Here is a 14,342-nt window from a genome sequence, read left to right as displayed (position 1 = left end):
GAGAAGCCAAGAGAAATCTCCACATGTTTTCTAGACAAGTTAATTTTTCTTGGAACACTTCCTGTGGGACAATAATTCTTTTACTGTTATTCAAGAGCGGACTTGGCCATCAGTCAGTCCATACACACCAGTGGCCCAGAAGTGCTATGAAATTTAGAGGCGATGCAGGATGCTAAAAATCTTCCTAGCAGATGGAAGGCAGTCTCATGAGGACAAGTACATTATTTTTTATTTTCAACCTGGAAAGAAAATTACTTGGCACTGTAACAGCTCTAAACTAACAGTTGTGTCTGGATTGAAAAGTGAAATCTTCAAGACCAGAGCAATAACCACTTATTGTGTGTTTGTGAGAAATAGCACATTGACAACTGCAGCTGCAAAAGGGCAAATGTTTGAAGTGAATTCATTGCCCAGCTGAGTACAACACCATCTGACCCCACAAAGCAGCTTGTGATAGATCACTTCAGTTTTGTCACCTCAGTTCATTAAATGACTAGAGATTACCACACATCTGTAAAGGGCATTTGCAGCTATCTACTAGCTATGAAAACAAAGACATTGAGGAGTTTTAGGTAGAAGAAGTTTATGCACCTTAACAGCTGACCTAACACAAAAAGCTAATGGGCTAGAAACATGTAGTAGTTCTTTCTCCCACTATCCTGGAATCCAGCCTTCATCTCACTGATACAGTTAGACAAGTGGATCTGAACTTCCTAAGCAAACTGTCACATAAAGTCCTTGCATTCCTGTGCCTTGTGCTAAATCACCACTTGTCAGTGGGTGGCATCCATCCCTTCAACACAGTCAGGCTCCAAAAGATATCTTTGGCCTACACAAGGTACGCCTTAAGTGTTATCACCCAGAAGTTTCCCCACTGATTGTCTGAAGGCTGAATTCACACAGCATGCTTAGCCCAACAGTCAGCTGGGCAGTGACAACAGTATTTATCTGTGCAAGCTGCCAGCCAAAAGGAAACCTGATACATAAGGATTCAGACATGTAAAGAACAAAGACTTCTGAGCTGTCTAGACTAAGTGACACCTAAGGAAGCTACCAAAATCCTTTATTTGACTGCTACAACAGCAAATATTCCTTCTATCTCCCAAAGCAGAAGCTCTACCCAGTGAGAATCTAAGAATTAGAGATATCCCAAAGTTAAGCAGCCAACTCAGGGGTAGATGAGAAACTCCACTGCACAGCCCATTTGATACATATCCCTTCTGCTAAGTCTATTAAAATGTACCAAAGCACTTTCCTGTATAGGTGCCTACAGCAACAGCCAGTGAGGAAGAGCTCAAATACACTTCATCTGTAGCCTGCACCTAAACCAGTAGCCTTCCATTCAGAATGAGTACATGGAGTCAGGAGCTGCCATAAACCATAATTGTAGCCATATATAAACAAACACAACAGAACAGGAGGCAACCCAAGTCTTGGCTGCAAGTGATGAGCAGTGGGAAGTCCTTCCAAAACAGATAACAACAAAAGCCACATGGTAAATTGGTACATTGTCCTGGCAGAGCCACCACCCTGAAGATAAGAGCACAGGAACCATCTTCAGGTTCTATCACCCTGAGGAATATGTAGTGATATACAAAGTAATTAAATATTCTGTCAGGCATTTACACCATGCTACATTTGAACTTCTCAAGTACTGTAAAGAAAAGCGTAAAGCAAAGCTCTGCTGCAAACAGTATATGCTAACTATATTTTAGATGCTCACACTAAACCAGCCCAGTTACAGACGTCATACTGCCAAAGGAGAGCAATTACCTAATTGAGTTTGTCATTTGAGTTTGCACTTGCCAATGCTCAGATCCTCTACTGCAAAACAACTTCTGCAGAATAGAATGGTCATGTTTTTCCCAAGTGACTTGAATTGTCTGATGTTCAGTTGGACACTTCATTGCTGCATGGTTTCTAAATAAGCAATGAACTGACACTAAGGATTAGGTCCCTTTAGAACACAATCAGTTAGGCTAAAATTACTAATCACTAACCCTCAGGCAATTAAACTTGCCACTAAGTCCCATTTCTTCCATTTTTTTTTTTTTGTGCAATTGGAATTTCCAATATCTGCAGTGTTTAAAACAGGTCTCACACCAGAACCACCTTGCAACGCTCTAAATTATTGTTGGAAATGGTATTTTAACAGTATGGATGTCTGAACACTCTTAAGTAGTTTTTCTTTTAAAGAATTACAATGTCTACCATCATTTACTACAAAACACTATGTTCCATACACACCAGCATATACGAAGCTGTTTTATAGCTAGCTGGTACCCATACAATGTCATTGTTTTTTTAATTCAGTAGTAAGACAAGTGGACAGAAAGGGGTTGGGAGACCTATTTTGTTTCTTTTTTCCTCTGTTCTGTGCTTGCATGACACACCCATAGAACAGACTTGATCACACAAGTGAATTTGGTTAGTGTTCAGTTCTAGAGAGACCTAGAATAGGGTGTTCAAGAGACATAATAGTCGAAGAGCAGACTTACATGGTCATTTTCTATGTTTTGCAGCAGTCTTGGGTCATCAAATTCACATGATTCACTGGTGGAAGGAGGTAGCTGGCTGCAGAGCAAGACAAACACATGGAAATGTAGCAGTGGCAACACTTCCAGTCTTACTACTTCATCTATTTTTTTTTTGGAAAGCAAACAAAAACAAAGTAGGATTCCACTGTCCTTAAAAATATTGTGAAAAGATCACACAAGTAATGCACAAAGTGCTGAAAATGAGCAATAACCTTTTCAGAACACGAGCAAGAAACCAAAAATGGCTACGCTTGACAGTGTATTTGAGGAGATTCAATTGTCACCACACTTCCTGGGACAGATGTAGTAGAACTAGCTTTTAACTGTACTTCAAATACCTTGATTTCAAGGTGACTTGCTCCTAAGATAGGTCAAAACTCAATAGTCCTAAGCTCCCTCTCTAGTCAGAGTTCTGTGTCAAGTTGGTCTCTGGAGAATTTTATAGTTTGAGTAATCCAAATTAGTACCTGGAAGAAACTCTTCCACAGAACTGACTAGAAAAGAAGCCTACAAGGACATAAAAGATAGCAACAAAGGAAAGAGCAACACGCTGGAAGAAAGTGGCATCCACAGTTATCACATCTCAGCTTAAGTAGCAACACACCATCATATCATACCACCTTCCTAAAAGGTGATCATAAAAATGAGATGGACCAGCAGAGAAGCCCAGCTTGGTTCAACACAACATGGGTAACAGAATTCAATGTCTACCTGTTTCCTGGGGGGGGGGCGGGGGGGAAATGCACTTCTTACCTATATTTGCTAAAGTCACACCAGCCCTCTCTGGCTCTTCCCCCCTTCCTGTTAATCTGAACATGCTACAGTGACACCTGCATAACACTTCTAGGTTTTCACTCCTTTCTATAGAAAGAGACAGACCCATCACCTCTATTCATTAAATCTCTGCATAAAGAGGAGTGGTTCTCTTGACATGAGACGCTTCCATACCAAGCTCTCTCCAGGTTTAATTGTTAAAACATAGCATTTGAGTAAAGTAGTTTCTTCTCCTTTGTCAGGTTTGAACTTAGTGACTGCAAAGAGTGACATTCAGTCTCTAGAGGTAAGGTTACTGTAAAGAATGTTACTCAGTTTGTTATTTGGTTGTCTGCAATTATAAATAAACACCGCATTAGTGTGCATCCAAGCCACCCCAGCCACTGCCTATCCCTCACCCTCCTTCACCCACCATCTCTCTGTGCATAAGAGAAGATCCATCACCACCCACCAGCTCTGCATTAGGCTTCTCCTGGAAGAGCATTTTACTCAAATACATTGCTCCCTTGGGCCTCTTCCAGTCCCAAATTGGAAAGCAGCCTTTACATAAGTTGTCCCCACCCTATTATACAGAACACAAACATCTTTGAATATGTTTACCTGAAGTCCTCTGATGAACGTTCTCTTTCCAGCTCGGGAAAGTGACTGATGGGTAGAAAAAGGAAAAAAGAGAACATTTATTCTACTTTGCAAACCAAACAAGTAGAAGGCGAAGATCCATGAGTCATCACACATACAAATATATGCTGGAAACATGGGTTCAGCTGTTCATACATTTGAACCAAGTTTTCTGCCTTTGGAGGTATCTAATCTAGCTACTATGAAATTCAAAGGTTAACTTGCACAAAGATCTTAAGACTACCCATTTAAAACTAAGCTAAGACAAATATTTAGTATTCGAGCCTCAAAAGGCCAAATGCTGTGAAATACTGGCATGACTCAAAGGGATCCTTTTGACAGAAACAGAACAAAACCAGCGAGTACTCCTCTGGTGCAAGAATATTTAATTCCACAACTACAGCTGCATGGTTGTAATGAAATCCTGGTTCATCTGAAGTCACAGAAACATAACTAACAATTGCTACCCTTAGGCCACATTCTTCCCTCTAGAAAGGCCAAAGGTTATTCAGCACTTCTTGAATCATAATCAGGTAAGTCAGGAAGCAAGCTTTCTTTACTTCATGTAAAGTACTCTCCAGGTTTGTTTTTCCTAATTTGCATTGCAGGACATGAAAATGAAAGCTATTAACTGAGACCCCAAAATGTACTAAAATACAAGTTGAACAACAGAATGTTCTAATTCTGTTCTGATATAGAAGCATGTACCATTAATAAGCACATATTAAGCTCCAGAGTTTCTAAAAAAATTATACCTACCCATACGTCACTCCAGCAATACTACATTTCTTAAAGTTCATGATATTGCATGTTAGAGTACCTGTTTTATCAGAAAACAGGTATTTTACCTGAAAGGAAAAAAAGAAAATCTAATTTTCAATTTGCAAAGTAAAGAACTCAAAGTGGAAAATAGATTAAGTATCAGGAAAATTCTGGGAGACATATGGCTCAAATGTCACAGTATTGGCCAATACAGGATTACAGCTTAGTTTGTCTTACCAAAACTACAGCAAAATAATCAGGCAAGTTATTTAATAACATTATTTCTTTTTCTCTAAATGCTGAAAGGCTCAAATAGTAGGTATCAATTGCCAAGGCTCCAGTGTGATCAGTATGGAAGTACTTGCTTGTGCTAACTGGACATTCCCCATATCTTTCAACTGTACTAATGTCAAACAGCAAGACTTGAAATTAAAACAAGAACTCATAAGACTGTTGAAGAATCATTAGAATTTAACACACTGAAGAAATTCTAATCACAAGGAATTTTGTTTTTTGGGTTCACACACACACAAATATTACTGCACCAGGAATATCCTATAGTAAGTCCAAACGGTATTCTGCAGGCAAATAAAACCTTTTTCTGGTATCCAGTCATGAGCAGTCCTCAAGTACAAAATACATCCACAGTGAGCACTACCCAAGCTAATAATCCCATAATGGAAACCACTGACTTTCAGCTAGAACTTGGAGATGACTCCAACACAGCAACACAACTTCTTGGAGCATTAGCAGACTCAACTGTAGGCCTTCAGTAGGCCACAACAGAGCAAAATTAATTGCAAGCTAAATTCCATACTGTTTTACCTCTGTACCAGGTAAGAATTTAAACCAGCAACAGGTAGGAAGGGCTAGTCCCAACGTAAGAGTTAGCCAATTTAAAAAACGAGAATATTTTGCCTAGAGTTGCAAAAAGCTTTTCCTCAATATTTGCATTGAGGTCAAGACAGTGCACTACACTCCTAGTTAAGCAATGCTTCAGCTGTGCACTACACTGCTTCTGAATACAGCATAGGAAATGCAGCCTTGTGCAAGTCAAAAGTCAAAGTGGATACCCAAACACCTGACGAACTTCAAGTCGTTAATAATTCTAGCATATAACAAAATTTTAAAGTGCACCTGTGAACAATTCAATTAATGGATCCAAAAATTCAGTCCAGTTACATGGAATCACTAGTAAGCCATTTCTGAAAACAACATATAGGCCAACAATAGACATTATGCCACATAATATAGTCTACTTTGGACAAAAACACTACCATAATTTGAAAGTTGATAACTTCAGATCACAGCAATCTACATGCAAACCAATTTTTAACAACCCTAAAGAAAAAGCCAATAGGATTAAGCAGGCAGAATACCGACTACCACTCTGCTGAACAGCACACATTCATTATGTATTTTACATATATAAACATTGTGTCCAACACTAAATTCACACAGATTATGAAGTTCATGTGGTTCAGTTACATAGCCATGACTTTGATGGGCAAGGAAAAAAAGCTAGGATTTCTCAGTGGTACTACAAAATTCTAATGGCAAAGTTGTGTTTTCCAGTAAGCTTGTTTTGGGAAGCCCTCCCATTTTGAAAACATCTCATTTGAAGAATTTATAAAAAAATCTCTTACAGCAACTGCAAGTTAATATACAATTGTCTTTATCTGAAAGGAACAGAATCATCTAGGTTGGAAAGGACCTTGAAGATCATCCAGTCCAACCATTAACCTAACACTGACAGTTCCCAACTACACCATATCCCTCAGCGCTATGTCAACCCAACTCTTAAACACCTCCAGGGATGGGGACTCCACCACCTCCCTGGGCAGCCCATTCCAACACCTAACAACCCGTTCTGTAAAGAAATGCTTCCTAATATCTAGTCTAAACCTTCCCTGGCGCAACTTGAGGCCATTCGCTCTTGTCCTATCACTTGTTACTTGGTTAAAGAGGCTCATCCCCAGCTCTCTGCAACCTCCTTTCAGGTAGTTGTAGAGGGCGATGAGGTCTCCCCTCAGCCTCCTCTTCTCCAGACTAAACAACCCCAGTTCCCTCAGCCGCTCCTCGTACGACATGTGCTCCAGACCCTGCACCAGCTTCGTTGCCCTTCTCTGGACACGCTCGAGTAATTCCATGTCCTTTTTGTAGTGAGGGGCCCAAAACTGAACACAGTAATCGAGGTGCGGCCTCACCAGTGCCGAGTACAGGGGTAAGATCACTTCCCTGTCCCTGCTGGCCACGCTATTTCTGATACAAGCCAGGATGCCATTGGCCTTCTTGGCCACCTGGGCACACTGCTGGCTCATGTTCAGCCGGCTGTCAGTCAACACCCCCAGGTCCCTCTCTGACTGGCAGCTCTCCAGCCACTCCTCCCCAAGCCTGTAGCGCTGCTGGGGGTTGTTGTGGCCCAAGTGCAGCACCCGGCATTTGGCCTTATTCAAATTCCTACAGTTGGCCTTAGCCCATCGCTCCAGCCTGTCCAGGTCTCTCTGCAGAGCCTCCCTACACTCAAGCAGATCAACACTCCCACCCAGCTTGGTGTCATCTACAAACTTACTGAAGGTGCACTCGATCCCCTTGTCTAGATCATCAATAAACATGTTAAACAGGAGTGGCCCTAAAACCGAGCCCTAGGGGACACCACTTGTGACTGGCCGCCAACCGGATTTAACTCCATTCAACACAACTCTTTGGGCCCGGCCATCCCGCCAGTTTTTTTACCCAGCAAAGCATGCTATCATCCAAGCCTCAAGCAGCCAGTTTCACCAGGAGAATGCTGTGGGAAATGGTGTCAAAGGCCTTACTATAAAGTCAAGGTAAACTACATCCACAGCCTTTCTGTCATCTAATAAGCAGATCGCCCTGTCATAGAAGGACATCAGGTTTGTCAAGCAAGACCTGCCTTTCATAAACCCATGCTGACTGGGCCTGATCACCTGGTTGTCCCACATGTGTTGTGTGATGGTACTTAGGATGAGCTGCTCCATCAGCTTCCCGGGCACCGAAATCAAGCTGACAGGCCTGTAATTTCCTGGATCATCCTTCCGACCCTTCTTATAGATGGGCATCACATTGGCCAATTTCCAATCTGTTGGGACCTCCCCAGTCAGCCAGGACTGCTGGTAAGTGATGGGAAGTGGCTTGGTGAGCACCCCAGCCAGCTCCTTCAGCACCCTTGGATGTATCCCGTCTGGTCCCATAGACTTGGGTGTGTCTTGTTTAGGTCACTGACTGTCTCCTCCTGGATTGCAGGGGGGTCGTTCTCCCAGTCTCTGTCTTCTGGCTGAGGAGGCTGGATTCCCTCAATACAACTAGTCTTGTTATTAAAGACTGAGGCAAAGAAGGCATTAAGCACCTCAGTCTTCTCCTCATCACTTGTTACCATATTTCCTCCTGCATCTAGCAGGGGATGGAGACTCTCCCTGGTCTTTCTTTTGCTATTGACATACTTATAGAAACATTTCTTGTTGTCCTTGATTGCTGAAGCCAGATTAATTTCCAGCTGGGCTTTAGACCTCCTGATTTCCACCCTGCAACATGGAAATGCTTAAAGGAACACAATCTAAATTAGGACTAGAACTATTTTTTTTGACTTGCGTTTCCTGTGAGGTGGGCAGAAACATGAGCTAAGAACACAGACTGAGGCTGTTGGCCTGCTCTTCAGCCAAGCTTATACTTGTACATTCTGTTTCAGTACAGGCGGTCAAAACCACATAGCATCCCTCCAACACCCTTGAGTAAAAAAGTCAGGATACATAGGAAGTACAGATTCAATTCCCATGCTTAAAACCGCCTCTATGACTTCAAATTTAATTCTGTGATTTCTCATTATTTTACTTGTAAGACTTGGACTAATGAAAGTAAAGATGTCCCATTAACCTGAACCAAAGAGCAACAGAATAAAGCAGATTTGTACAGCATGGTCTCATTCCCTCTGTCTTCCCAGAATCTCTCACAAACATGAAAGTGTTGTCTTACCTGCCCAAGTTCCTCATTCAGGTTTGAGGTTCTGGCCATTGCAGGTGTATCTGTTTCAGGATAATACATATCTGTGTCCTGAAATGAGTGAAAAAGTTAGACCTATGCTATACAAAGTGGAACACTGAAGTCTCCAGTCTTCTAGTCAGCTCCAACTTGGGCTTTATTGAGTTAACTCCATTGGTAGAAGTTCTGAACACCCGAGACAACAGCATCCTAGGCTGAATAGGGGTACCTCCTTTCCCAAGTACACCTCCACAGTATATGTACATGAGAGAAGCCAAATTCAGCTACAGGTAGTTATCATTTTCTTCACTCTATTTCTACTTTAAGGATTTAGTACAGAAGGAAGAAGTTCCAATAAGATATGAGACACAACTTGAAACTCCCCAAAACTCCCTCCTCTGAGCAGATGTGACAAGCTAATCATAGGTCTTCAGTTACAACAATGCAATTTACTCTAGCCACATATCCATGACTGAAGAGACAAATCAAGCAACCCTGTGAAATCAACTCTTATTACTTCACTTAAGTGGGAGGGTAAACAAAACAGCTGCCACATGAACCAAAGCAATTTCTCAGATAAGCTAGGTAAGCATCTCCAGTACATAAGCAGCTCAGAGAACAGGCACATTAGACATTAAGTTATTTGTATTTTACAGGAACCACTACAAGTTTACTGAAAGTCCAGGGATAAATGCCTAAGACAAGGTATTCCTCTTGGTCTTGTTCAGCTTAAGAGACATCACTACAGCACTTTTGGTCCACAACTGGAGAAATATACCTTGAAGTCAAAGCTTGTCTGAACAGAGGGGCCAGTGTTTTGTTGTATGAGGCACCACCAACTCACCTTCTTACAGAAATTTTAGGATTCATACCAGAAATGACCTTAGGCCAACCTCGGGATTTAAACAAAAAAAAACACACATACAAAAAACCTCCACGCCCCCAAGCAAGTCTAGTCTTTCCCTCTGCTGTGGCTAAGAGAAGCTATACAGTACTGCAGAGTTTTCAGAAGCTATTTACTGAACATGAGTCAGCTGAGAAACCTCCTTTCACCAAAAACTGAGCCTTCCTTCTCATCCCACAACCCTAAAATATACAAGAGCGATCATTTGCACAGGGGATCTTCCTACAACTAAATCTTATTTTCCTGTGGAACACAAAACTAACACAGAATAAATTCTCTGAACTTCTCCCTGCATTTCCCAGAAATTTCATCAGAAAAATCATCAGAAAAATCTGGTAGATTTCAGGGTAGGTTTGTTGGGTGTTTTTTTTAATGTCACTTTCCAAAACTGTTGTTAACACATTTATTCTTGTTACTTACCCAATTTATAAAAAGAGCCTGAGTAAACTTGACAACTTCCAATGTCACCAGAAGACTGATTGGAATAAGGTTGTTGTACAAGATTATAAATGTCAGCAGATTGTATCCAAAGTTGACAGACAGCATTTCTGTGGACCAAAAAACACAAGACATAAGCAGACAGAAGGCAAAAGACTGAGTTGTACAGTATAGGGGCAATCATCTTTCTGCAGTTGGCCTAATCATTTAGTAATGCTAAAATAATCAGAGTGTGTTGAGGCCCAGTATAAGGGCCTTTTTAATATTGATTTCAATAAGACATATATAAAACACCCACAGAACACATGCCTGTATACACAGCACATTATGCCAGGTGAAGAAGGGCAAGATTGGTGAGGCTATATATTAAGAGAACAGAACACTTTCTGAACAACTTTTGCTAAACAGATGGTGAGAAGTATGATATTTCACATTATAGCCCAAATTTAGAGATTTGTATGATTTGTCAAATGCCCCAATTAAGAGACACCAATATCAATAGCAACATAACTTTACCTTTCAGAAAGAGCCTACTTGTCTCAGTGTAGTCAGAAAACAAAAAATAAAGACTAAAATTTGTTCTAAAATCTGCCAGCATTGGCAGAATTGAGAAGTTACTCACACTAACAAAAACTAAGAGAACAAGCTGACTGTTAAACAGACACCTAGTAATGAACTAAGGCATCTTGCTTAAGCAGAAGAGTGGTTATTAATGGTGACAACATTGGGCAAGCTGCCCAAATCTATCTGCCAGCAAAACTGCTCCTAAAGGGAAGGGGAAGCATTTATAGACAGCAGGCATGAACTGACAAGGCTCAGTAGAGACACAGGATGAAGGCTCCTGTTCACTGTGCTGCCCACAGCCTCTTTACATTCAAAGTCTCCACATTTGTGTGTCCTTCACTTTCTTTGAAGCTTAGGGAGGCACTTCAGTCAGCATGCAGAGCACCCAGCACAATGGCATCACAGCCCACAACTGAGGGGTTTCCAGCATTACAAATAAGTTAGTAATAAGGCAGGGGATCAAACTAGGAGGAGATAGAAGAGACAGAACTGCTGAAGCCTAATGAAGATCTGAGCAAGACTTGGGAGCTTGGACCCAGGCACCTTCAAGTGTGAGCACGCAGGAATTCCATATCTGATCAGTTTACAGAAAGTAGAAGCACACTTCATAATAGAAGAATTTTTTCCAATAAAATCTTTATAGAAATTAGACATTTACCAAAAATTTAACATCTACTTGCCTAGCCTGAAAAAGTGTCTTTCCCATGTGTGGTGTTTAGACGTGACAGAAAGTGCGTGTTCCATTTACAAAGAGGCATCTCTACAGACTACTATGTCATCCTAGTTTATTACAGGTTGCACCTGTTTTATATTAGGACAATTTCAAGAGTTTGTTCCATTCATCTTTTCCCATATTAACAACATCATTGGAAGGCACAAATTTAAACTTGCTCATTAAAAACCAAGGGGGAGGGAAGAAACTTTGAAAGTTGCTGATACTGCCACTAGAAGACATTACAACTACAAAAAAACAGAGTCAAATATGAGGTACTTCCATGCTCTTCCTATACAATTTTTCCATTAGTATCACAATTGCAGTTCTTAAACTGCAGAAGACACCTTTTCCCATCTGTTTTGCAACCTACCACCAGAAAGACCATTTGCAGTTTGTGAGAATCATTTTCAGATCTGCATCCCAAGATGTTTGTAACCACACATTTTATAGTTAGCTACTATAACCCCCTCAGGTCAGAACTCTACTGGAGACCAATTTATTTCATCCTTAAGTGTTTGCATAAGGCCCATCTGATAACTGAACTAACAAATTCAAGGAGTATGAATGAAATCGAATAAAACCCTTCAATAAGCACTCTAAGAGATCAATTCTCATTACAACATAATAGAAATCAGAAACCAAAAAGACTGAAACATTACCCATTAAACACAAAATCATAATATTTAGTGTTTAACAGTTTTCTCCACAAGAGCAGATCAGCATTTCTGACTGAAAAAACAGCTACAGAAACCCTTTGCTTCTGTACATGAAGTTGGAGTCAGTATCAAACTGACACCTACTATCCTACAGTCAGATACAGTCAAATATGACACGTAAGGCAGCAGTACATGACCTGCTCTGAAAACAAATTCATGCATGGCATCTCCACAGAGCTATAACTTAAACATCGAATATCCAAGAAAAACTCTTGCCTCATCTTCTGTTTCTGCCCTTCTCCCTGGGTAGTAGTTCAATGGTATTTACCTAACATTTAGAAGGTTTTATTAACAGAAGCCTCACTGGCAAGTTCAACTTCATTCCCCAAAAAAATACTGGCCCATCAAAAAGTTAGTGACAGGCTTTGTTCATTGTGCTTCTTTTTTTGTTTCTTATTTTATGCATTCATTTAGCCAAGCTAAGAGCCTGGCCAGCCCTACAGTCTGATACATCCCTAGCATGCTGCCTGCATACTCACTGTTGGAGCCAAGGTACCAGACGACTTCGCCATGTGATCTGTTCCATAATAAGGCACCTACAGAACTCACAAGGGCCATCACCAGAAGAATACAGAACAAAACCAGGATCTGCACATTGGTCACTTTTTCCACATTTGATCTCTTCAGAGGTGCTTTGGTTGAATTCTGAACAGTAGCAGAAAAAAAAAGTCTGGTAATGACTTATACAAGAGGAAATTGCAGAGACAACTCAGTCTTTATTTTTAGAGTCCATTATAGAATTTGCTAATTCAAGTCTATTTAGCTCAGTATGGTAAGCAAAGCTCAACAAGGTAGTAATAGGAGACAATACTCCTAATGACTCCAAAACTGACAGGAGGTCAGAGGATTCCGTTCTAAAGACCTAGTACACTTGTCTCCAGGCTGCCCATCCCACTGATGGTCAGAGATGAGCAACACATCCACATTGCTTGTCTCTCCAGGCACTCCCCACCGTTAAGACAATAAAGAGACTATAGTCTTAACCTAATTATCTCCAAGTGCTAAGACTGTAGGTGGTCATTACTATGTCCTCAGCTGCTAAACCTCAGTTTTACATGTTGTTCAGCTACAAGATAAAGATAGAATACAGTTACATATTGAAGTATTTTGAGACAGATACCTCAATAAGAGGTTGCATGTGCGCATATGTAATCACAAGTACAACAGTATCCTTGTATTCCTCAAAGACTCGCGTCTTTAACAGCTATGGCGAGTCAAACCATTTCATAAGCAAGTCCAAAAGACAAGTAGAATACAGGTAAGATAACCAGCTTCTATTAGAACATGGTATAGATTGCCTTAAAAACTTTACCTGCATGAGTTTTGTATCATGTCCTGTATACACAACAATACCCAAGACCCACTGGGTGTTTCTCAGTTGTGCACCTCTTAACAAGATCTGGTCTGGACCAACAGGAACTGGGCTGCAATGCAAGAAGTACATATATCTTTCAATTCTTGATAACACTTAAGGAAAGTAATTCTCATTTCAGCCTTACTTCCCCTTCAAAAAAAAACCCAAACCACATAGAGGAAAGTAATATAATGAACTTACATGGTCCATACAACTCAAGAAAACACCAAAACCTGTGTAAGTCTAACCCCTGCTAAAGCACAGTAGGGCAAAGGTGATACAAGGGAGCTGTTCTAGTTACCCAAAAATTAGTAACTTACATGGCAGCCATAAGCCTACTCTGCACTCTACCTTGCCTAACATGTTCTCTCTTGCATTGAGAGCGGACAAGCGGCACACTTGCAAAGAGACCATCCATTCCAAGCACACTACAACCTCACATATGCCATTAGACAAGAGTTTTAGGAAAATTGTATTACCCATGTGATTTTCAAGTGGGATGCAAGTGATCTTTTATTCTTGCATCTGTCACTATTCAGCTGAGTTGCCCAAGGAATACACTTTTTGTGCAGGAAAATAGGTACATCCAGATAAAACCTGTATGTTCCCACTGACCTTTCAAGTTCTATGAATTCAAGTATTAAAATTAAGTTCTTCTAAGAGTTGCAACAGATCAAAGTCACACTGATAGACTCCAGATTCTGGAATCATTTTTCTCTATATATCTAAACTTGGTGCAGCCTTTGGCTCTAGTTGAAAGGTTTCCCCATTTCCTCTGTTATCTCATTAATAAGGCCATAAAACCCCCAACCATTTCCCCCACTCTTCCTTCTCTGTAGATGTTGCTTTTGATAAAAAAACCCACTACGATTCCAAAGAAACCAGCTCTCCCATAACAAGGAGAAGATCCAACAGGAAGACAGAACTATGTGTTCTTGTACTGGCAGATGGTCTGACTAAC

General features: G+C 40.8%; 1 protein-coding gene across 3 annotated transcripts in view; it reads right to left on the bottom strand.

Annotated features, from left to right (window-relative positions):
* The window catches only part of ATP8A2 (ATPase phospholipid transporting 8A2), a 355,523-nt gene that overhangs the window by 267,687 nt on the left and 73,494 nt on the right, over nt 1-14,342 (bottom strand). For all 3 annotated transcript variants that reach the window (XR_012627702.1, XM_074859964.1, XM_074859965.1), the window contains 7 exons: nt 13,340-13,451; nt 12,507-12,672; nt 10,015-10,142; nt 8,685-8,762; nt 4,689-4,777; nt 3,912-3,956; nt 2,499-2,574 (listed from right to left, as the gene is read on the bottom strand). Coding sequence is in view for 2 of the 3 variants with exons in the window: in XM_074859964.1 (XP_074716065.1) it covers nt 2,499-2,574; nt 3,912-3,956; nt 4,689-4,777; nt 8,685-8,762; nt 10,015-10,142; nt 12,507-12,672; nt 13,340-13,451 (694 nt within the window). In the remaining variant the exon portion in view is untranslated. The remainder of the gene's footprint in view (nt 1-2,498; nt 2,575-3,911; nt 3,957-4,688; nt 4,778-8,684; nt 8,763-10,014; nt 10,143-12,506; nt 12,673-13,339; nt 13,452-14,342) is intronic.

Source organism: Strix uralensis, chromosome 2, assembly GCF_047716275.1.
Source record: "Strix uralensis isolate ZFMK-TIS-50842 chromosome 2, bStrUra1, whole genome shotgun sequence".
Taxonomy (NCBI): domain Eukaryota; kingdom Metazoa; phylum Chordata; class Aves; order Strigiformes; family Strigidae; genus Strix; species Strix uralensis.
Note: the sequence above shows the minus strand (reverse complement) of the source record. Positions and strands in the feature narration are given on the sequence as shown.